Below are 23,595 nucleotides of genomic sequence, written 5' to 3'. Positions count from 1 at the left end.
GTGGTTTCTCTGGGTAACGTCATCCTTGCTTGTTCATCTGTCTGAAGCAATTACTGTGGCTTCCTTAGGGATTATTTTTCAGACAAAGTGTTGACATTTTCCCCCAGTTGGGCGTCAAGTGCGTATCTGAGGTGGTAATTTCTGAGCGTAGAAGTCTAATGAGAGGAATGCCCTGCGGTTAATGAGGTGTTGGAAGGCAGCACAGCTAAATCCAGTATTGCATTTTCCAACTTTCCAGTTTAATTAGAAACCCGGATCTCCCGTTCATGCACTCACTCATTTCTTTGGTTGAATGACAGCCCAGCATTTCACGGGGAAAACTATCACAATATTTAAGCAAGCTGTTGATGTTGCTTGCTGTCCACATCGCTCCATCTTGTTCCAGCTTGAATCTTTGTGTCTGCCATTGCAAACATCGTCTGCAGCATTTCCCAAGCGCTGGCAGTGCCTGGGGCAGGGCAGGTGGCCGGGCCCTTCTCTTGTCCCCGCTCCTCCTGCAGCTCATCGGCCTAAAGCCGGGATTTTGGCAGATATTGGGTCATTTCTGGGTACTGCTAAGCACCGCTTTAAATGTCTGGCTTCCTGTCCCTTATCCCCTGACATTAAGGAATAGCAAGTTTGTAGGGGCAGTGAGAGGAGAGACCGCAGGGCTCAGCCTGGTGGGGAGCTGTGGCACTGTCCCCAAAGTGGCACTGCTGCGGGACCCACAGTGCCACCAGGATTCAGAAGGGTGCATTTCACCTCCCTGCCCAGGTAATTAAGAACCTGTGCAGGTTTGTGGTGGTGGCACAGCTGGTAAATTGTTAGTTGTTAGCCTTTGGTGATGGGGTTGGGTGCACCTGCTATGAGTTAGGGTGCATGTGCTGGGATGTATAAAATAAGGGAACAAGATAGTCCCAGGTATTTGCCAGTGTAGGGGTAGTCACCTTGCCTCCCTGTGGTGCCAGAATATTGATAAAACCCCAAGATATGCTACCATCACATTTTTATTTTTTTTTAATTTTTTTTTGGGGGGGTGAGAAGGTGTTTGTGCTGAGTAGAATTTTACAAGTATTATTTTCTTCTTCCTTTTAATTAAAATGTTTTCATTGCTGCACACAGCAAAAACATGTCTTTTTGGCTGTTGGGGGTTGTAAGTGAAAGCTGCAAAGTGCTACCCGTAGTCCTTCAAGCTTTCAATGTGCAGCTGACCCTCCCCGTGGGCATCTGCGTGGAGGCTTTGCTGCCTGAATGTGACCCTCCAGGGAGGGCAGGAATCCCAGGTAAGCTGGTGCCCTCGTGGTCCTGCAGGCGTGGGGCACTGGAGGGATGTGGAAGGGACGTGTGGGGAGGGTGCGGGTGCTGTCCCCAAGGTGCTGGCACCACCACGCTCCCCCTTCCCATGGTTGTGTGCTGGGAGGGCTGGTAGGGGCGATGCCATCAGCCTGGGGGAGGCTTCAGAGCCAGCGAGTGCAGAGCTTCAGGAGTGCAGTAATTAGCAGAGCAATGCCAGAGAGCAGTAATTAGTGGCTAATTACTGCTGCAGAAATATGTGACCCGCAGCGCCTGTTGTCTCCACCTCCCACGTGGAGCTGGCTTGCCAGGCTGTGCCAGGAGAGGGCAGCGCCTTCCCCACGTCCCCGGAGCCTGGGGAATGGAAGAACAAGTGTAGCCTGTCCCAGTATTTCATATCAAACTTTATTTCTCTGCCACTGTACCGGTACATCATATTTACAGCTTGAAACTTCCATCTATGACGGAGAGGGCTGACCTGAACTTGGGCCCCAGCACATTGCCGTGCCGTGATGCCAGCAGCCTGCCCCGTAGTGTTGTGACACGGCTGCTTCACTGTGACATGTGCAGGGCTCCCCGCAGCTCCCTGCCCTCATCCTTGCTCCGTTCAGTCTGTTCAGTGCCCAGCCACGTCTGTGTGGTGTGCCAGGGAACATGGGCTGCACCATGCCATGGCTGAACCCCAAACTCACTGAGGGGCCCCGGTGCCTTTTCCACAGAGCCCCCAAATCAGGCTTTGGTCACTCCCACTCTGCTCTGTCCCCTCCAGGATGACATCAGGGTGTTGGTGCCACTTCTGGACAGGTTGTGTAAGAGACAGGTTTACTTAATAAATAAATATGAGTAACATATGGCTGATATTAGCATGAAATATAGCAATATTCGAGGTGGAAGGCTAAGATTTTGAGGACTCGGAGCTTTTGGCTGCTGTTAGTTTAGCTTAGCACGACGAGGCTATCTGCAGGCCTTTCGCCAGGCGTTGACTCGATGGCATGAATAACAGTGCCCTTTGGAATGGCTCGGAGGGTGTTCTAGCAGCGACGTGCTGGGATGGATAAATACTTGAGCACAGAGCACCCAGAGAGGTGCTGGGCTGGGAAGGTGCGTGTCCCGGGGCGTCCTCAGCCCCGCAGGGTGAGGCCGAGGTGCCGGGATTCTCCGGTTCTCCACCACCTCTGTGAAGCATCGTGTGGGGCTGGGTAGCTCTGCTTTGGTTTTGTTAAAGCCTTTACCTAAAGCTTGGAGCACTAACGCTTGGTTGGCTCTGCCAGACCAGCCAAAAAGAGGCAGCGAGAGGGAGGGCGGCATGGGGGGGCTCGGGTGGGGGTCGTGGTGGGGGCTCAGTCGGCCGACACGGGCAGCGGGAGGAAGAGGATCGCCTTCTGCCCGTAGTGAGTCCGTGGCCCCAGCTTGCTGTTCCCGTTCTTCTTCAGGCCGACGAACCAGTTCTTATCGGCGTGCTTCTTGGAGACGTAGGTGTTGTAATGGTTCTCCTCGATCCGCTCCAGGAACAGGCACTCCTCGCCCAGTAGCTGCTGGAAGAGAGCCGTGCGTGGCGGCAGTGAGCCCCTGCCCTGTCTCTGTGCCCTGCCAAGGTGATGGGAAGTGTGCAGGTATGTGGCCTTGATTTATCTCCCTGGCCTGGGGGCCCTGTCCCTGACCCAGGCATTTCATTTGGCAATGTCTGAGCCGAGCACCACTCTCCGTAAGCTGGTGCTGGTGCACGCTCCTGCTCTGGCAGTGGTTGGTGCTGGCTGTGGGTTTAGGGGCTGAGCACAGGGAACAAAGCAGCTCTTTGGCGAGGCTCAGAAGCCTGCTGACAGGATTACATGACACCCACTTAGCTATAAACGGGACTATTCCCAAAGACACAGATTATTTTTGGTGACACCATGTCCCATGGCTCCTGGGCACAGGACCTCCTTCCCCACACCATTGTGCCCGTGCCGGCACTGTCACCACCTCTGGTGCAGGGCTGAAGAACTGAGGATGCAGAGGGAAAACCCAGGGAGGTTTCTGCTTCCCCACAGCCCTGTTGGCAGCCCACAGCCCCCTTGTGGAGCTGGCACAGCTCAGGGTCTGTGGGGGTCCTGCTCCTGGAGCCAGCAGCTGCCGAGCTGGTAGGGAGCAGCTGCTGCTCCAAGCACAACTCATGGTGTTTGCCAGGTGCTCGAGGCAGGGCTGCAAATGGTGCTATTGGGTTATTTGTTTGTTCCTCCCGCCCCCCAAAATAAAGCTGGACGGAGAGTGGCCGTCCAGCTGCCAAAATAACAAACAGAGGCTAATTGTTGCTTGCGGTTTGCATTACTCAGAGCTACGAGATTTCTGCAGACCTCAAAACCTCTCGGTGCCCGGTCCCACAGGAGCCTCGCGCTTACCGAGCCGTACAAGAGCCCGTTGGTGTCCATTGCCAGGTACTGCCCAGACTTGGTGCTCTTTATATAAACCTCACCCACGCTTTCCGCGCTTAGCTGGAGCTGAACTGAAAGTAAAAATAAAACAACAACAAAAATAAGAGGAAAATAAAAACAGGGGGCGAAAAAAGTGAGAGATAATGTCTAAGCTGCTAGGAAAGTTAGCAGGGTATTTTGGTGCTGAAGCTTGGGTTATAAAGAGTTTATAAGGAACAGTACAGAGTGTAATGAAAACATCTCCCTGTGCCCTCCCCTTCAAAGAAACCCCATAGCCATGTTTTAGGAACCAAAGACCAATTTTTTCCTTATTTTACATCAAAGGAAGGGCAGCCTTTTGGTTAAGACGCTGGAATGGGACACAGGAGATTGGGGTTTTAATTCTGGCTCTAATTTACAAATTTCTCATGTGGTTTCGACAAGACACTTGAGGAGTGACACACGAAGAAGTATTTTGAGAGCTAAACCGGGGACAGACAGGCTTCAGATGCCGGCGTTTCGAAACCGTGCCCCAAAGCATCCTGTCGGAGGCTGCCTTACCGGGGCTGCTGGGCGCAGTGGGGGAGCTGGGGAGCTCCTGCATGCTGCAGAGGAGCAGCAAGCGCTGCCCTTCATCCTGGAGAACAACACGGGCATCCTGCAGATGTCCAGGAGCTGTGCCTGGTATCACTGCAGCTGAAGTGAGCAGGAGGCATGACTTTGATAGCGACTGGGATCTGGGCCTGCCGGTGCAGAGCGTTGGGCTGCAGCACAGCCATTGGCACAGCCTGTGGGGTTGGGCACCCTGAGCAGTGCTGGGCTTGGGCTCCCAATGCCGAGGCAAAAAACAAAAAAACAACAAAACAAACAAAACAAAACAAAAAAAAGCTCCTTGTTGGCCTCCTGTTGTGGGAGATGAGCTGGGTCAGCGGCAGGCCGAGCATCTGTGCCACCTCCCTCCCCAGCCTGTTTAGCCTTCCCCTTTGTGCGGTTACTTATTTTACCCCCGTGGGTTTCTTTCTTCCTTCCTTAGCTAATTACAGTGATTACAGCTTGGCTCTAGCTGTTGATCAATGGATTTGTCAGAAGGGCAGAGGCAGTGAGGGTGCAGCCCGGGGGTGGTTCTCCTGCACGTGGTTCCAGCAGCGCGCACATCACCACCATGGGCACACACTGAGCGGCTGCATCGGCACCTGCGGGGGCTGTGGGTGCGCCTGGGGTGTCGTGCAAAACCCCAGCTCTTCCAAAATACTGCTCCCATCTCCAAGTCAGCTCTTTCTCCTGATCTTTTCCTGTAGAGATTTGTAACAGAAATGTTGGGGTTGGTTTGAGTGAAGTGTGAGCAGACTCCTTCACTCCAGCTCCTTCCTCCTTTTTTTTTTTTTTTTTTTAATTTACTTTGTTTAATCCTTTCTGGAACAACATGCAGTGTGACCTCTTGGTGTGGCAGAAGCAGGTCCCAGTGAAATCTTTACTGCGACGGGTCCATTCCTTGCTTTTGGTGCTCCCTGCTCAGCTGGAGGGGTTTGGTGGGGGCACAGTGGGGCTGCAGCCCCCAGCCTGCCTGGTGATCCCGTGGGGCTGCCTCCCACCCGCCTGGCCAGGGAAGGGGCGGTGGGACCAGAGCCATGGAGCTGCCCCCAAAACTGGCCAGGGGAAGGTGCATCAGTTCTTGCAGGTCTTTTCACGTCTCTGTACGGAGATTTCCATCCATGAAGTAAACGCACGAAGCAGAGAAGGTAAGGCTGGTTTTGGGAATGTTGAGCTTCATCCTCAAGAGCCGAAAATGCTCTGGTAAGGTTCCTTTTCATTTCACGGTGAAGGCTCGGGATGCACAAGTGCTGCAGCAAAGGACCAGGGAAGGAATCAGTACGTAGGGCTGGGTGCTGAGGGCCCAGGATGAGTGGCTTTTATTTTCCCATTAGATATCCTCCTTGAGCAAGCAGCATCCCGTGGTGGAGGCCGGCATCCTGCTCTGCTCCTGGTACACCCCGGGGCACTGTGACAAGGAGCAGTGTTGGTGCCTGCAGCACACAGGCAGGGACCCCGGAGCGCGCAGTGTTTGGTGCCCAGAGGCACACCTCCTGCTGGCACGCCGCCCTGCACGGAGTTTCCTCTGTAAATATTTGCACGGTCGGATATCCACGTTTATGGGATCATTTGCAGGAGGTTCCCTGCTGGCACATGTTCCCAAACACACGGCCAGGACGGCAGCTGGCGAGGTGCGAGCGTGCCGGGGCTGGCACTGGTGGCCGGAGGGGAGATGCTCGCTGCGGGGGCAGCCCCAGGGAGGGGGCACTGGGCTCAGGGCCGGGGTGCTGAGCTCTCCCTAACGCTGCCAAGGGTGCTGCGAAGGGCAGGGGAAGGATATTTGTACTTGAAACTCTGCACAAACTGCCTCTTCTTGAAAGGAACATGAGGGAAGGTTGACTTTGGGGGAGAAAGCCACGTGGACGCTTGTGGTTTAAAGAAAAAAAAAAAAAAAGCTGTTCTTAGAATTTGTAAGGCTAATTGGGCTCCTCCCAGCGCTCCTTTCTAACCAAACAGGAGCCTGGCAGATCCCAGCTCTATTCCCGTAAGTGCCCAGGGTACGGCGTACACAGGCTGTGGAAAGGTTGCTGCTGAGCACGGTGAGCAGAAAGGGGCAGGATCTGGCCCCAGCCCTAACCCCTGTGCCCCAGGAGCTGCTCTACCTGCCCTGCTCTCTTGGTGCAGTTTCCCAAATCCTCTCAAGCACTTTGAAAGTGCAGTGGGGGCAGGGGGCTCTGCGTCAGGCCAGGCGTGCAGCTCTCCTCTGGTGGCTTGGCACAGCTCAGTCAAAGCCGGAGAGCTCAGCACCTCGGCCATGGGCTTGGCTGTTGGCAGGGAGAGGGAAGGAGCTGTCGGTGCCGTGGGGAGCTTCTGGAAAGGGCAGACAGCACCTTTCCTTGCTGTCCCTGCATTTTTAAAACTGAGAGTCACTAAATAACATTTTTTTTGGCTGATTCTTGCTTCTGTTGGACTTGCATATCCCACAGGAATTTAATTTACTGCATTAGGGGAAAGGGAAGGTACCGAAGGCAAGAAGACACCATGTGCACCGCACAGATAAAACGCGTGCTGCCCGCAGAAGGGTCGGGGCCCTGTGTGCAGGGAGCAGGGTGGGGGTGCTGCCAGCAGGCACTGCATGCGTGTGGTGCCAGCACCAGACCCTCCAGCCAAGGGACAGCACAGGGGGCCATCGAGTCAGGTGTGATGGCTGTGGCCATACGCAGCATGTGCAGCTCCTCCTCAGCCCCTTTTTCCAGCTGCCAGCTTGCTCGTAAGCAGCCAAGCTGCAATTACCACCCCAGTTGTGCCCTGGGTGCTCTGCCCACCCCTGATCCCAGTAAGGACCAGTCAGCCTCGTGGCTGCCCCGCTCCCAGCTGTGTGCTGGGATGCTTCCTAGGGAAAAAGGTAGCCAAGACAGCGCCAGGCACAGGAGCAAGCAGGAGAGCTGAGCAGCCAGGCAGTGTGTGCTTACTGTGCTGGTCGCTTCGGTCCCGCGTCCCGTCCACCTTGCCATCGGGAAGGATCCGTAGGAAGTGGCCCCCGTTGCTGCAGTACAGGAGCTTGGGCTTCTTGTAGTTCCCCGGGGGCAGGTTGAACTTCTCGGTCAGGGCAGTGAACGTGGTGATCTCCCCCTCGGCCATGCCTCAGCCTCTGCCCAGGCTGCAAGAGACGGGGAGGTGAGAGCGGGCACGGCGAGCTTCCCCGCACGGTGCCAGGCTTATAAAAAGGGGCAGGCAGGGGGGGGGCCGGGGCAGGTGATTCACATGGTGGTGGCGGTGACACAGCCCTCAGGGTGATGCTCCCCGGAGTGGGAGGGCTGGTGGTCGTCTGCTCATCAGCGGCAGGGCCGGGGGCCTTTTAATTGTGTCGCAGCGAATGCTGTTTTCTTTCTGCTTTCTATTGACGTACGCACTAAAATTACACACTCGAGAAAAAGTCTGAAAACACCCAGTGTCTGATTGGAGCCCGCGGGAGGCAGGAAGCCCAGGCTAATAACTCTCTCCACTATTATACCTCAGTCATGATTATGACTGGGACTGCACGCACGCTGCTAGATAAGCAAACTTTTTTCTTCCTGGCTTGGCGTTCTGCACCTCACCTGGCTGAGGCACAGACGTGCTTAGAGCCAGACCAAAATTTCGATGTTGTGGGTGATAAACGAGGGCACAGGAGGATTTCATTGCCTGGGCAGTGAGCGGGAGGTACACCCAAACAAATGTGGGTGATGAAATGCATGTGAAAAAAGGAACTTTGAGGATATAATGAGCTTATATCATGCTGGTGCACCCCTGTATCCCAACTGAAACAGAAAGCCAGGCGCCTGGCCTAGAAACTGCGTTTAAAATCTGCCTTGAATAGGCTGACCCTCATGTGCAACCGTCCCTAGTGCTTATAGAGAAGTGGATTTATGAACAGAAAAAGACAGGGCAGAGGATAAACCTAGAGAGAGGAAATGACTTTAAATGCCACTAATTCCCATAGCTATATATGGGAATTGTTATATGGTCACTATTTATGTGTATTTATGTTACATACGGATTGTGAAAGCATCTATTTGGCACGGAGTTGTGTTACTGTAGAATTAGGGTTGAACTGGTATCATCGTGTGTGTTTCCCAGTGACCTGGGAGATAACTGGGAGTGCAACTCATGGCAATACACAGACACAGAGAAATGGATGGCTCTGTGTGTGTGCATAACCCCCAAACATTTGGCTGTAAGCTCCTAACTATTTAACTTTGCAAATGCAGCTGCAAGGAGGGGAAACTGTGCCTCCAAGTGGATCCCCAAAGTCTGCAGGAGATAAAAATATGTGAAACTGCCCGTTTCTTTTAAAGTTTTGGGAACTAAAAACTAAAACCTTGAAAATAAAGACTTTGTTGCTGTTGTTAAAAGCACGCCCAGCCGTTTCCACCGACTTTGGTTAGTTCACAGGCTTCATCCCTTTCTTTCAGATGCGTCCCTTTGGGGTCGCTATTAGAACAGCGAGATTTCCTAGCAGGGGAGAACAGCCGGGAAGGAAGAAGCGTTCTCTGTCATCCAAGGCCTGAATTCCTGCTGGCAGCGAGCAGTTCCCGACGGGCCCCTCTCCTCCTGGCCCGTGGTGCTGTGCTGCAGCTGGAGGGCTGAAGTCAGGGGGCCCGCAGCCGAGCGCGGGGTCAGGGCGCAGGGGCCCGGCCACGTATTATTTTAAACTTTTCCCCACTGCCCTTTCTGCAGGACTGCTCTGATCTTGTTTCAGGAGTCATGTTTTCTGGAACAATGCCTAGCGAGCCGTGCTTTATCAGACGCGTTTCCCCAGCTCTTTGCTGATGTGCCCAGGGAGCTGTTTTGGTGCTTATCAGGTTCACAAAACCGGCTGCCGGCCAGCTCCACCCCGTATCGCGCATCTCCCCAAGGCTCGGTCCTGCTCTGCCCCTAATTGCAAAGCCAAAAGCATTAACCTTTCTCTGCAGAAGTCAGACCAAGTTTTATAACCATCTCTCTTGGTTTCCTTGCTGCTTACATGAACAAAAGCAGCGTCAGGCTCAGAGCTGGGACGTTCAGATTGTGTGCGCTTGGAAGCAAAAGCCCCTGCTGTCCCGTCTGACACAGCCTGGTATTTTTGGAAATGCTCACTGATGGTGATATAAGCTGACAGCGAGGTGGCACGCTGAAGGTGCTAGCACTGCTGCCCTGCAGTGAAGTGTCCCAGGGCTGCTCAGGAGGAGCTGTATGCATCCTGGTGGCCTTCCAGGGCAGCTGGTGGGCTCCCAAGGTACAGCTTTGACATCCTTTTTTGACACAGTTGTCAGGCAGCTGAAATTAGGTACCTCTGAGACCTTCTGCTCCCAAAACTTTTTTTTTTCTATTGAGAAATCCTGATTTTCTTGTAGTAGTTCAGATTTAATACCGATAGCCTGCCATGCTTTCTCTGAATGAAAGCCTTCAAGTCATTCAATGTGGTAGATAAGGCTCCAGTGCTTTGCTGAGCATTAATCAAGATCAGTGGCATTGTGTAATTTACTGGAAATACAGCTTTTCTTAAACCTCCCTCTGAGGGCAAAGGGCTCTCAGAAACCTCCTGGGCTGGCGGTGGAGAGAAGCGAGAAGCAAACCTCCCTCAGCCACGGGCTTGGAGCAGGAGCTCAGCAGTGCTGTGCCGCAGCCAACGTGGGTGAGGTGCAGACTGGTGCTTCCCTTGTTTACTGCCTGTCTGCACGGCTGAGTGCATCTATGGATAGCTTTAACAGAGCAGCTCTGCTGGAAATTTTCTTCATTTTCATGTATTTCCTTTAAGGTTTTTTGCTATTTTTAGAGCACCTTCAGTGCTCGCCAGCTGCCTTTGACTCCGCAAGAGAAGCTGAATGAACACAATTTTCCACTCCCATTGTCTCTCCTTGCTAAATACTGTTGCTGTTCTCATACTTTTATGACTGTGTAGTTGGTACTCTATGCACAGTACCACTCCAGGCCCTACTATTATATTTCTGGCAAGAAAATGTTAGTTTTTTATGAGAATTTTGTGTAATCTGGCATCTGGATTTACCCCATCTAATAGTAGCAGATGTCAAAACCTCCCAGGTCAGAAATGAGCTTTCTAGAGATAAAAAAGGACTTAAGAAGAGAGCTGAACCCGGAGGTTAATTCTGACCATGCCCCACTGTCCTGCAGCCATGGGGCTTGGCCGCGTGCGTGCTCCCCATGGCAGTGGGGAGAGGAGCTGGGCATGAGGCCCCAGGAGCCAGGAGAATCTGAGATGTTTGGGGTCGGTTCCAGGCTTTATCACCGGCTGTTGCAGCTGCCAACCCAGAGGCTCTGATGTGAAATCCCAAACTCTGAAAGCATCTGAGTGAGTGCTGGGTGCCAGCCACGCTGCCAGCACCAGGTGAGCTCTGCGTGAGCCCAGAAGCCAGCGGGTGTGCTGGGGCAGTGAGCAGGGGGCTCCTCATCCTTCCCTGCTTTAAAATCAGTACAGGCTCCACTGGCCAAAAGGCACGGTTTTTCCCTTTGCTCCCTTTACAAAGCTGGTGCTGGTGAGAGGCTGGCAGCCCACAGGACTGCTGTGACCCTTGGATTCACGGGGCGGCCAGGTGAGGTGAGCCTGTGCTGTATTCATCGTAAAGCTCCCAGCTGCTGCCCACAGGAACCCAGAAATGTCTCACGAACCTGGCTTAGAACAACTCAAATTCATTGAGACTATTCTTGGCTTTGGATACGGTCCTTTTATAGGTCTGGGAGGAAATGTTCTGGATGGGCTCTGAGCATCCCTTCAGAACAATCTGGAGGCGTTGGTGAGCAGTGCAGCTAATGCCAGTTGTCATTGAGATGGTCGGATGATGATCGTAGAGAAAGCTCCAAACAGAAGACAGCCACGCTCAGGATTTGTTAAGGTTTTCTCAGGCTCCACATAATGAGATCAGTGTCCTCAGAATTAGGCCCTGGTGAGTTCAGTGGGAACACTGCAATTGGTTTCACTCTGGAACATGTTATTTTCTCCATTAAAACAGAAATCATATTTATCCCAGGGTGCCACCAGACTGCGCTGCCTCCTGTTGGGCTCATTTCCCAGCCCTGCTTTTGGCTTCAGGCAGCTCTCTTCCCAGGAAATTTAGATAGGAAGTAGGAGAATGGTTACAACAGGTAAAATATTTTAAATAATTTAGGTTCTGGCTTTCCTCCACACATTGTCTGCCCCGGTGGATTCCTGAAGCACGGGGGCTGACAGATACGGCTTCAGGGAGCTGGCTGGGGTGATCCAAGAGCTGCCCGAGCCTGCTGAGGAAAAATTGCTCAGATGAACAGGGATTTCATTCCTTGCAAGTCTTAGAGATGTGCTGTGTGGGATGGATTTCCTCACCCAGGAATAGCAGGCCATGCAAGATGCAGGCAGGATCAGAGCTCAGCAAGAGTTTCCTACAAGTGGCTCCACGACTCACAGCGTGGTGGAGTCAGAGCTGGGCTGGGGCAGCCCAGGAGCCCCGCTGGAGGTGCCAGGCACGGCTGTGATTCCTTGGATCCTCAGAGGAGGACTCAATAAACGAGTAGGCAAAGCCTACGATAAATATGTAGTAGGTGGTTGTGTGCAGATCAGCAGAAAGCATTGGCTCGTTTCTAGTCAGTGTTTGTGGTAGGAAGGTTTTATTTCTAGCAGTAGAATTAGCTGCTTAATGACGTATTTATCAGTTAGGTTTTACCCTTTGTAAGTGGAATTTGTGCTCTAAAGTGTGACCAAAGCTGTAGGAATTGATTTAACTCCTGCCCACAGTCGTCATCTGCTCTCCACCCTTGGCCCAGCACTGGGATGCCATAAGGTCAGCCTCACCGTGGCCGTGTCAAACCCTCCTGATGCTGTCTCAGCTCCCATCCCCTCTTTGTTCCCAGCAGGGAGCCCTTGGAGAAGCGTGCACGTCCCAGAGCTGTGCAGCCCCGAGGGAATGGCTTGCCAGCAGCTGAGCATTTCAGAGCCATGTGTGACTGCTGCACTTCTCCAGGCTGGGACCTGCAGCACAACATCTCAGCAGAGCTGTGGCACCCGTGGGGAGACAGGAAAACAAAGTGAGGATCTGCTTTCTAATTACCTTCCAGCCTCTCCTGCCTCCCCACCCACACCCTTCTGCAATCTGGTGATTAACTTAATTACAGCCCCAGCTCCTGAAGCCGGTCCAGCCGGGGAGCAGGAGCTCTGCCAGGAGGGTCTCGCTCCCCGTGGCCTGGCTGGGCTCGGACCAAGCCCATGGACACATCCATGAGCAGCGCTGGCTGCAGATGCAGCTCCCATGGCCTCGTGTGCGGGATTTAATCACTAAGCTCGGTGCTCGCCAGATGTGTGGGACCTGTGATGGAAAGAACACCCTGGGCAGAGCACAAGAGCTCAGTTTCTCCAGCGAAGGAGGGGGTGGGAGATGCGTAGCAAGGGGGCTCCTTTCACCTCTGGGCTTTGCAGCTGGAGGCGATGCAGCTGCCTGGGGGCTGGGGGTGGCTGCTGCTCCTTCCTGCTCCGTGCTCCCTCCCCAGCAGGGGATCTGCTCCTGTCTGTGGTTTAAGGTGCTGTTTACAGCATTTATTATAAATTATAGAAGGTAATTAGTGCTGTGCGCATACTGAGGGTTTCCCCTTTCCTCTAGCAGAGGGCACGTGCTGCCTTTTCCAGGTCCCCCCGCAGGCTGGCACTGGCACCCACCCATCCTCCTGCTCCTTTGCTTTCCTGCAGCGCTGCCCCCAGCCCCTTGCTCGCACTGACCGAGAGGCACCCGCAGGTGGGACTGACTGCTAAACCACACCACGAGACACCCGGCCCTCGTGGCCTTGATTTGGGTGCCCGGGGACGAAGGCTCCATGCTGCCGGGGCTGCTGATGCCCTGGGGATGGCGATGGGGGAGTGGGTGCCCCTGTGCGCCCTGCTGGGGACCCGCTCCCCCAGCCCCAGCAGGCAGGGAGGTGAAGCTGGGTGACGCTTGCCAGGCTCACAAATGTCACCACCCGCCCCCGGTGTCCAGGCAGGACGCTGGGCAAAATGTCAGACCACAGAGCCGGGAGCTGTCTGGGCCCAGGTGTGGCTGCCCCGCGGCCGCTGGCTCTGGCCCCAGGCGCCCACGGATGGACAGACGGACGGACGGCAGCCAGCCACCGCCGCACCTGGCCCCGGGGCAGGCTTCTCGCGGTGTCTGGTTGTGCTCTGGTTGTGGCACTTTTACCCAGCTTTTCCCTGCCTCCCTCTGGGAGCGAGTAGATGCGGAGAGGAAAAGCGTGGCTGCCTGCAGCTGGGAGCCGGGCTGCTTGCAGAGCAGCTCTGCCCAGAAAAACCATCAGCCGACCCCAAATGACAGATTCTAGCCCCAAAATTTTACTCTATGCTGTGCTCTTACGCCACAGGGCTGATGTGGTTCTCCTGCTGGGCTAAGTCCCCACTGACCCTGTGCTTCCAGCCCAAGCAAAGCTCCCTGCCAACGGCCCCGCTCCAGGCTGGTGCCTTGTCACTGCCCCTCTCCTTCGCCCTGCTATCAGCTGTGGGCCCATGCCAAGCTCTCATTGCTGAAATGGGTCCAAAACGTCAGGGTGCTGTTGCTAATAAGGCACAAGGCTTGAATTAGGAGCAAAAAGCAGCAATTTGCATGTGTTGTCAGATGTAACACTTCCTTCAGCTGGCCCTCTGAAGAATAGCCAGACTTAATCAAGGGTTGGCTCAGGCTTCAAAAACTGGGATTGGAGTTTGGGTTCAGGCTTTATACCGTGTCCTTCCCCCTAGACGAGGAGAATGCTGGAAGTGAGGGTTTCATCTCCAGGCCAAGTGAAACCTCACAGCCATACTCGTGGTTAACCATCAGTAGACATATCATCACTCAGAAGTCAGGCTTCCTCCAGCAGAGTCTCAGTCTCTGTTGTTCCAAGGAAAATCGCTTGGTTTCTGGGTTCACTATGAGCTTAGCAGTGATTTACTGCCCTGAAAACACGCAGGGAGTTAATTATGCTCATTCTAAAATATTTGTGTAAGGGCTATGTGCTTGTCGTGTTACGTTCTGAGAAAAACTGCCTAGGAGGATTCTGTTCTTAATTCTGCTGCTTGATATCGTCCTCGAAATGCAGTGCCTGGTAGCTACGGGTGCCTGAGTAAACGGCCAGGGCTGTGTTTTGCCACGCACACTGTTGCTCAATAACTTAACAGCACAACAAAAGCTTGAGATAATAATTACAGGGAAAATCCACTGATAAATAATAATTTTCTTAACTGCGTGCCTTGAGGGCTGGAGAAAATGCCTTACAGTGTGAAACCGTGGTGCACGAGAACATGCAGGGAGAGTTTCAGATGAGATCTTTCTGTTGGAGCAAGACAAGCTCAGAGCTGAATCTTTGTTAATTTGGGTGAGAGGCTCAGCCACAAAACAAACAAAAAAGCCCCACAGGACAGTCAATGGGGGGATAACACCTCTGCACTCAGCTAGTGAGCCCGCTGTGTGTTCCATCTACCTCCTGCTGCCAGGAGAGCAAGGCAGGTCGCTTCTCTGCACACGGTCTGAGGCCAAATTTGGGGTTTCTCAGCTCAGCCCCAGGGACCCCGAGCTGCCTGTGGGTGCCCGCTGCCCCTCGGAGAGGAGCACGAGCTGCATGCTGCTGCTGCCAGCCCTAACCCTGGTCCTCCCATCCCCGACAGCAGCGTACCAAGGCACCTGCACCTGTGAAGAGGTTGGCACCAAAGTGGTCCCCGTGAGACACCTGCAGTGACAGCGGAGCCACCGCGGTGTCAGCAGCAGGAGCACCTCTCCGAGGGAAACAGAGCCCGGCCCCGCTGCGTTCCCCTGGCAGAGAGGTGAGGTGGTGGTGGTGGTCTGCAGGCTCCCCTGCCCTTCTCATCCCCGTAAGCAACCACCAGCATGGGAAGTGCAGTTTTAGATACCCACACCTGGTGGAGGGGGCACCGCGGGGTCCTGCTGGCCCCCAGAGACCTGGCCAAGGCGGCCGGTGGTGACGGGAGGCGGAGACACACGGATCTAAGTGAAAATGCCAGCAAATTAACTGAAAATGTACCCACTGGAGTAGCCTTATGTACAACATAAATGTAAGGATGTGCAGCTGTTAGAAAATGAACGAATGACTTCTCTGGGGGAAAAAAGTGAGTCTGTGAAAGGCAGGGCAGCTCTGGGCAGGTGGCAGAGCTCTGCACAGGGAGCTCTGGGAGCTTTGGAGACGTGCAGAGGGGACTCGGTGGTCCCTTTCCTGCTTGGATGGCACAGGGGCTGCAGAAAGCCCCTGGAGCAGACGGCTGCTTGCGGGCAGAGTGGGGAGATGTGCAGAAAAGCAGCCCTGGCACTGAGCACCAGCAGCCGGCAGCATTTTCAAGGCGGTTTGTGGCTCGCAGAGTGCCCCCAGTACAGGCAAACAGCGCGAGCCTGCAGTCCCCATCCCGGAGCACAGGCTGGGATTTGTTACGGTAAAGATCTCCCCCTCCTGTCCGCCCCGGCAGCACCGGGCTGAGAGCAGGGGGAAACTGGGCTCGGGGTGCCTGCCCTGGGGCTCTGTGCCCCAAACGCCGCCCAGGAGGGCTTTAGGGCCATCGGGGCCACCTGGAGCAGCCCGCGGTGGCCGTGCCGGGGGTTTGGCTCAGGGGCTGGGCGAGCTGCCCGAGCCCCGTGGGCTGGGGATGCTGCGGGGAGCCGAGGCTGCGAGTGCGCCTGCGCACCTGGCATGGAAATAAGAGAAATTTTGGCAGAAGGAAGGGCCCTGCGAGGGTGAGTGCTCGGCCCGAGGTGGGAGCAGCGGTTTGCTAACGCCAGAGGCGTGGGAAGAAAAGCCCCAAGGTCAGGGCTGACGCCCAGATTTCTCCTCTTAGAGCTCGGATCTAAATTAAGAGCCAGAAGCGGGGAGAAATGTTGTGAGCGCACGAAGGCCGTGAGTCACCGTGGCCCCGTGTCTAGACCATTGTGGGCAACCAGCGGGGCTTTGGGAGGGCGGCTGCGAGCTGGCAGCCCCGCGCCAGGAGGCTGGGGGACAGCCGGGTCTAAAATATAGATATTAACCGTGGTGCTCTGAGGGCTTGTGTTAGCCTCTGCCTGCCACATTGAGCAGCCGGGATAATGGAGTTATTTTGTTCCCCTGTTTTCCTTCAGGTGTGACATTTCAGCAGGTACAGAGGGGCTGGTGGCAGGCAGAGCCGTGCCAGCTGCAGGTCCCGGGCATGGCTGCTCTGCTCCCTGCTGCCCGGGAACTGCTGCAGCGTCTGCTCCCGACTGCAACAGCAGCATTCAAATAAAATAATCTGGTGCTGGATGCGAGGCAAAAAATAGTAAGTGCTCTTACTGAGAACTACTGAGTCAGGCGTCTCTCTCATTTAACAAATGGAGAGCGGAAGGGAGGATTATTGCGTCTATTCAGGCCACACAACGGGCTGGGGCTGAGAGCATGACAAAGCAGCAGCTCCTCTCTCCCTCTCTCGCTGAACTGGTTTTCAACAAATTCTTCTGCAGAGAGATTTCTATTGTGAGCCGCTTAAAAAGCAAAGCCGGCCAGGCCGCCAGCCCAAACGGTAATCATCGACTTGCAGTTGCACAAAATGAATGTCAGATTTCTAAAAGCACCGCGGCCGGCAATCAGTGTGCGCTGTGTCACGCAGCCCAGCCGCCCGTGTCACCGGGGGGCTGTGTGACACGGTGCCAGGCTGCCCTTCCCCGGGTACCCAAACCCTGGGCTGCCCCGAATTCCTGCTGGCAGCCTGCTCGTGGCACCTAGCAAGGCTTCCCCTGCCTCTTCCTTCATCTACAAGCTGCGGGGGGCTGCGCCCCTCTCCAGTGGGTGAGCCCCCACCATGGTCGGGGCCGCCTGCTTGTGCTTGGTGGTGCTGGGGCTGGCTCTGCTTGCTGAGATCTTTCTGGGGCTGCTGCTGGCTTTGGTCTGACCCGTGGTTAATGACCACAATCTGGGCAGACCCGTGGTTAATGACTGCATTTTGGGTTGACCTGTGGTTAATGACCACCTTTCTTCACCATTCCTTGCAACCTCTTATTTCTGAGCCCTGATTCAGAGAGGAATGCATTCATCTCATCCCAGCTCCTGTGATTCTGGGGGTTATGAAATTAAGGATGATTAAAGGGGGGGGGGTTAACACAACAGGCAAGCATACTTGGCATTACTGCGGCTGGTGCCCTGGAGGCTCTGGAGAGGAAGGTGCTGCTCTCGCAGAGGGTGAGGCCAGACCAAGGCAGCCCCAGCCGTACTTCCAGAGGTCTCTGTGCAGTTACCGGGCGGGTGTTTAACCACTGCAGGGCTCCGGCACCCTGCTCCGATAGGAATTACCCCGGAGCTGCAAAGATGCTGGGGGCCAGGGCAGCACGGCTGCAAGCACTGCACCCTGACACCGTGCCAGGCTCGGGGCAGTGGCCTCCTCTGATCGTCTCATTTATTTCCTGCCAGGGAGAAGCCAAAATCTAACAGCAGTTTCTGTAATATCTGTAAGTTCCCCTGCCCGGTGGGGAGCCAGGGCTCCAGCACCCACTGTGGCACCGGGTGTCTGCCGGTGGCGTTTGGTGCTGCACGGGGAGCGGGGTGCTCACAGGGACCACGAGGAGGACGCAGCCCTGTGAAGGCAGAGCCTGGGATGCGCAGGCAGCAGGAGATGGGAACCGACTCAACCTCCAGCCAGCAATTATTGCACCATTAAAGTGAAAATTGGTGATTGCCTCCTCACTGAAAAGTTACAACTTTCTTTAATTAGTCCCCTAAAGCGAGGCTTATTTCCTGTTGAAATGTGTGTGTTTGTGGTTCAGGATTGCAATGTCTCTTAAAAATCCTTTTTCATGCCTCCTCCCACGTGCTGTTGCTCATGCAAATATGGGCATGCTGCGAAATGGATGGGGCCATTTGCGGTTTGGTTGGGTTCCTGCACTAATTAAGGGCCTCATCCAGCCCCTAGGAGCTGCTGAAAACTGCACGGAGCTGAGAGGAGATTGATTGCTGCAGGAAACTGGGAGTGGCGCTTCTAAAATGACCCTGGGAATTTTCCTTGTGATGGGAATTTTCCTTGTTCCCTGCGAGCACAGAGTGAAAAACCTGGGCATGCCGAGCACCTGCAGGCACCTGCTGGGCTGCAGGGAGCAGCGGGAGCTGAGGACAGGGGCAGGGCTGGCGGTCACACACCTGGGGACCTGCACCGAGCCACGGCCAGCCCCGGGCAGGGTCTGCCCCTGCAGCCAGGGGTGGGCACTGCTCCTGCCTTGGCATTGCACGGCTCCAGGGCAGCCACGCTGTCTGTGTCACAGCTCTTCTAGGCAGAAAATACCCATCTTTGTTGCAAAGGAAAGAAAAGGGCCTTTCTGGCTGCTAAGCTCTCTGGTTTTCTATTTATTTATTTATTTTCTGGCTTGGCATCAGAAGAGAAAACAAATATTTAGGAGGGTCTGACTGTGGTCTGCTCTATCAGCGCGCCGTCAGAAGCACGCTGAAATAAGAGGAGGCAGACTGAGATGAGCCTGCCGTGGTTAATGTCATCGTGGACCCTGTCACTTAGCCCCGACTCCTCACCGTTACGATGCTTTGAGCTGCTCACTGCTGTCGAAGCCAAAGCAATGCCAAATACAAAGAAGAAATGCTGCAAGCTCTGATTGCCCTGCTTGGGAGGAGCAGGTGCTGGGCATGGAGATGGGCACCTCCTCCGAGCCCCTGCTGTCCCTGCCTCTCCCCCCACACCTGTGAGCATTTCAGCTTGCTCATGCTGTCTGGCAGAGAGGAAAACACTGGCAAAACAACGCAGGGAGGCCTGAGGGCAGGTACCTGCCCCCAGCGTGGTGGTGGTGGACGTGGGGCTGCAGCCGGGGGAGCAATGTGGAAGGAGCCGCATCCAGCTGCCTGAGGAGCTGCCACGGCCGGGAGGAAGATCAAGGTCTCAGGAGTGGGAGGAAGGCCAGAGTCATTTGGGGAGCTTGGGAGGGAAAGCCTATCCCCTGGGCTCGGGTGGAGCTGGGAAGGAAAGTTTATCCAAAGGGCTTGCGAAGCTGGCTCTGGCCGGAGACCTCGGTGGACCCGAACTCCGGTCAGCCCCAGTCCAAGTGTGCGATCCTGCACGCCCCGAGACAGCAGAGTGCTTGTGGCAGCGGCTGGAGGAAGTTTTGCTCACCCCGTCTTGTGGGGAGAACAATCAGGCATTGTCCTGCCCTACCTCCACCAAGCTGGTCCTGCCCTTAGGAACCCGTTAAGCTTTAGACCCCTGCCTGTGCCGACCTGCCCGTAAGGCTCGGGAACTCTCCAAGGCGATCGCTGCTGGGGCTGCGAGGGGCTCGGGCTGCCTGCTTCCAGCACATCCCCCACAGCCGTGTGGGGCCGGGAGCCTGCAGGGCTGGGGGTGGTGCTGGGGCACCTGCCTGCACCCCCAGGCACGGGGAGCAAAGCGGGGCGGCGAGGCGAGGCGATGCTCCCACACATCCAGGCAAACCCCGGGGCTGGAGGGGGGTTTGGGTGTCTGCTAGGGCAGGCCCAAGGACTTTTTTTAAAAAGGAAATTATTATTATTAATAATTATTATTTTAAAATGGACCATTTTATAGTGCTGTATCACTTGAGCAAATTTCCTATTTGGAAGTAAAATGGTCCAAATACCGCGTTTTGCAAAGCAAAATATTTTAAAGATTCCGATTCAGATTGTGCCACCGGCTTCTGGTCAGCGCCTTCCTTTCACTTGCAGTCATCTTGAACTCGAAATTCCTCCCTCCCGGGGGCAGGAGCCTGGTGACACTTGCAGGGACCGGGGCTCTGGGCGCAGCCAGGTGGGGAACGGTGCCCGACATCCCGCTCCCGTCGCTCTTTCCCCCCTCCCGGCCCGGCTGTCAGCTCCTAACCCCCCCCGGGGGCCCTTTCCTGGCCGCTGCCGCCCCGCGGGTGCCCAGCAGCAGGCAGGGAGCCCCCGGCCCCGCGTGGCCCCCGGCCGCTGGGAGCAGCCCCAGGCCCGGGGGGGGCCGCATCCCGCCCCCTCCCCGCCGCATCCCGGGGGTACCGCGGCCTCCCCGCGCCCCCCGAGCCCCCGCAGCATCCCCGGGGGGGGACGGGGACGTACCCGTAACGGAGCCGCGGAGGAGCTGCCGCCGGCGGGCCCGGGCTTTGGCTGGTGTCAGAGCGCACGGGAGAACCGAAAAATAAAATAGGGAAAAAAAAAAAAAAAGGAAAAAAAAAAAAAAAAGCCAAACCGGAGCCTATTGGTGAGGCGCTGCGGTGGGAGGGGAGCGCCCCCCCGGCCGCGGCTCCGGCCCGAGCGCTCCCTGCTGCTGCTGCCGCCCCGCCCGCAGCACGGGGAGGCACCGGGCACCGGGCACCGGGCACCGAGCTGTGCTGGCGGCGGGCACCTGCCGGGCTCTGGCGGCATCAGGGCAGGCTCGGCTCGGCTCAGCTCAGCTCGGCTTGGCTTGGCTCGGCTCAGCTCGGTTTGGCTCGGTCGGAGCCTGCCACTGCCGTGGGTACGGGGTGCTGCGGCACCGTGGGGGCAGAGAGGACAAAGCTGGCAGAGGAGCAGCAGTTCTTGGGCTCTCTTTTCTCGTTCCCATCCCCGCGGTCCTGCTGCTTTGGGCAAGCACCGGTCCTGTGCCCTCCCGGGATGCAATGAACCCCTTTGCCCCAATGAGTGCCAGGCTGAGCTGCAGGGATGGGGGCTCTGCACCCCTCCGCCCCACGCTGACGGTGCCGGGGTGGTCCGCAGTGGCAGAGATTGGCCTTAAAGGCGAGGTGCTCTCAGGAACCTGATAAATTATCCCCCTGAGCCTGATATCTGTATCCCCCGGGACTCAGGGAGCCGTGCTGGGTGCAGGTGTAGGATCTATCAGAGGGTGCCTGGCCCATGGGCACCTGCTGAGCCACACACACGACGCAGGGTTTGTGCTGGCTGCGGGGGTGAAGGAAGCATTGCGGAGCTTGGCCTGCCTCCACCGGCCTTCTGCAGCCTTGTTTGACCAGGGTTATCTCAGGCTTGCTTAAAATGTGTTTTCCGTCCTGGTTCACACGGAGCCTGTATGTCTGGGCAGCCAAGCCGAGTCCCAAGCACGCTGAGCCCAGACGTTTTGTTACAAACATGTCCCAGTTCACTGCAGTTCACAGCAGCCCACGGGGATCGTTCTTGGTGCATCTGGCACAGCCCGGGTGGGCTCGGGGCCTCCCCAGCATCCCCATGGTTGCTGTCCCTTGGGTGTTGGAACAAACCTGCGCAATATTTCCTCCTGCCATTGTAGCCGCGTGCCGACGGTGGAAGGGATCAACAAGCAAGACAAAGCCAAACATTGCCCTTGAATTAGGCTGAGCTTTTCCTGGATGGCAGGCATTCGGGTTATTCGTGAAGGAGGAGTGCTGGGAAACGCAGCCCTGCCTCCTTACAGAGCTGCCTTCTTCTGTTCCTGGGCTGTGGGGAGCGCTGCACCCCCTGCCTGCCTCCCCCTGTGCCGGGTGGCTGGGGGCTCTGGGCACTGCGAGTGGCACTGCTCGCCTGCCTCCCCCCAAATTTAGTGTTGTGTCCTCCCTGCCTGGCCTGGACGCAGCCGTCTCTGGTGAGAGCAATCGTCTGGCAGCCCCGCACAAGGCGCAGAGCGAGCAGTGGCTGGAAGCTCTGCAGCAGTCCCCGTGCCGAGGAGCAGCTTGGCCAAATCCCAAAGGCTGACGGTGCCGCCGCGGCCCCGCAGTGCTGCCCTCCCTGCCCGGGCCCCAGGGCGAAGCCCGGGTGGCAGCAGATGCCTGCGCTGTTTTCTAGGCTCTCTGGATGGCTTTTGACAGCTTCTGCTCCTGCCTCAGGTAAGGAACCCCCTCACCACTCTGCCTTGAATATCTGCTGACCTTCTCGGCTAGGAGTCCCAGAAATAACACACATTTCTTGGGGTTGTTTGGAAGCATGGCAAATAATTAACCATAGAGTGGCTTTTTCCTTGAGGAAACACGAGGTGCTGCTTTCTGTTCAGCACCCAGGCACTGTGTGTTGCTGCTCGTCCCCCAGGTCAGGGTCACGCAGCGCTGACAGCAGGCAGAACTTCCTGCAAGTCGGGTTGGAAATGAGCCCCTCAAGGTGCCCCAGGTCCCAGGGTTTGGGTTCATTCCTCGGAGCTGCGCTGCTGGAAGGGCTGAGCAAGTGCTGCTCAGTCCAGTGCAACCTGCAGGCAGCACTGAAGTGTCCTCCCCCACCTCCCCTCCCCATTTTCTGTCCCTGAGCCCGGAACGAGGACAAAGAAACCCCAACCGCTCCCCAGCCACGCGCACCCAGCCGAGCTGCAAACTGGTGGCGGATTAGGAACCACAAAAGCTCGTTGCAGACCTTGTGGGAAGGGATTGCAAAGCCTGGGGCAGGGCTGTGGCTCTCCAAGGGCCATGCCCCGAAGAGGACACCAGGGGAGTGCTGCATGGGGCGCCCAGCAGCCAGGTCGGGGTGCGCGGTGCTGTGCAGCTGGGGGTCACCCTGCCCCTCGCCCCGCTGCCCCCAGGCTGGGCAGCTCCCGGCGCGATGCCCGCACACCCCGCGCCCGCAGCACTCACGGCAGCTCGTGGGAAGAGCTCCAAGGAGAAGCGATGTCCCTCAGACCGACACCGGCATCGGGGCTGTGCTGGCTCCGGGCAAAATCCAGCCTGGGGCAGTGCGCGGCGGTGCCGTCACTGGGGCATGGGCTGCTGCGCTGTGCCCACATAGGACGAGGAAGTATGGATAATCCTTCGCCTTGCTATTTTTTTCCCCTCATGTGATCTTGCTTTTGGACTGCTATTTTGGGGCTGGACTCCAGCCCAGGTGAAAGACAAGGATTTAATCCAGCCCGCCTCCCCCGTGCGCCCGGAGCGCTGCCAGGGCCCTGTGCCTGTGCCTGGGTGGTGGAGCTGCCCCTGCTGCCGGTGCTGGTTCCCTGTGTGCTCCCCAGCCCTTTCCTCTCTTGCTGCAAGGCCATTTCTGTCCCCAAAGTGCTTCTGTGCAGTCAGGGGGTGACAGCAAACAGGCTGTGGTGTGTATGTGGTGCTCGGCTGCCCCGTCCCGCAGGCACCCCCTGCCCCGTCCCCCCAGGGCTCGCACCGGGGTGCGGCACAGCGCCAGGGCTGGAGTCTCCCCAGCACCATCAGACCATTTTCCTCTCGTTTTCCCCACAGAAGCAGCCTGCCAGGAAGCTGACAGGAGATAAATCAATTAACAAATGCTGGCAGCTTGCAGCAGCCTTGACATAAGCTGGTGCTGGGCCCTGCAAACCGCTCGCCATCCCCTCGGGTGAGCTGTGAGCATCCCACCTGTGCTTGGAGGAGGGTGCGCAGGGCTGGGGGCAGGCAGGGGCTGGGGGGCTCCCCTGTGTGCCGGGGATGCTGTGAGCAGTGGGGCTGGTCCCCAAGGGGGCTTCATGCACCATAAAGCCAACGTGGGGCAGGACAGGAGGGGATGGGCCCTTTGCAGCCCGGAGGGTGAGTGCAAACAGGGGCACCCTTACCCAGACAAGCTCAGG

General features: G+C 56.4%; 1 protein-coding gene and 1 long non-coding RNA gene across 5 annotated transcripts; one reads left to right on the top strand and one right to left on the bottom strand.

Moving 5' to 3' along the window:
• Positions 1-242: 242 nt before the first annotated feature.
• LOC311444556 lies at positions 243-12,852 on the top strand. Of its 2 annotated transcripts, none has more exons than XR_014697951.1 (4): positions 243-1,262; positions 2,706-2,885; positions 3,585-3,686; positions 12,057-12,852. It is a non-coding gene; the product is annotated as an uncharacterized lncRNA (long non-coding RNA). The 2 variants fall into 2 exon arrangements; XR_014697952.1 differs by having other exon boundaries at positions 247-1,262; positions 12,060-12,852.
• On the bottom strand, positions 1,659-22,823 carry FGF1 (fibroblast growth factor 1). Of its 3 annotated transcripts, none has more exons than XM_084535799.1 (4): positions 22,655-22,823; positions 7,166-7,353; positions 3,651-3,754; positions 1,659-2,807 (listed from the first exon to the last, which is right to left on the bottom strand). In XM_084535799.1, the coding sequence occupies exons 2-4, from the start codon at positions 7,332-7,334 to the stop codon at positions 2,613-2,615; spliced, it is 468 nt and encodes a 155-aa protein (XP_084391925.1). In that variant the 5' UTR covers positions 7,335-7,353; positions 22,655-22,823; the 3' UTR covers positions 1,659-2,612. The 3 variants fall into 3 exon arrangements, with proteins under 3 accessions (XP_084391925.1, XP_084391927.1, XP_084391926.1); XM_084535801.1 differs by having other exon boundaries at positions 1,659-2,804; positions 22,655-22,794; XM_084535800.1 differs by lacking the exon at positions 22,655-22,823 and adding an exon at positions 20,208-20,324.
• Positions 22,824-23,595: the final 772 nt, after the last annotated feature.

Source organism: Aythya ferina (assembly GCF_964211825.1).
Source record: "Aythya ferina genome assembly, chromosome: 14".
NCBI lineage: Eukaryota > Metazoa > Chordata > Aves > Anseriformes > Anatidae > Aythya > Aythya ferina.
This window is presented reverse-complemented; position numbering and strand designations above follow the sequence as displayed.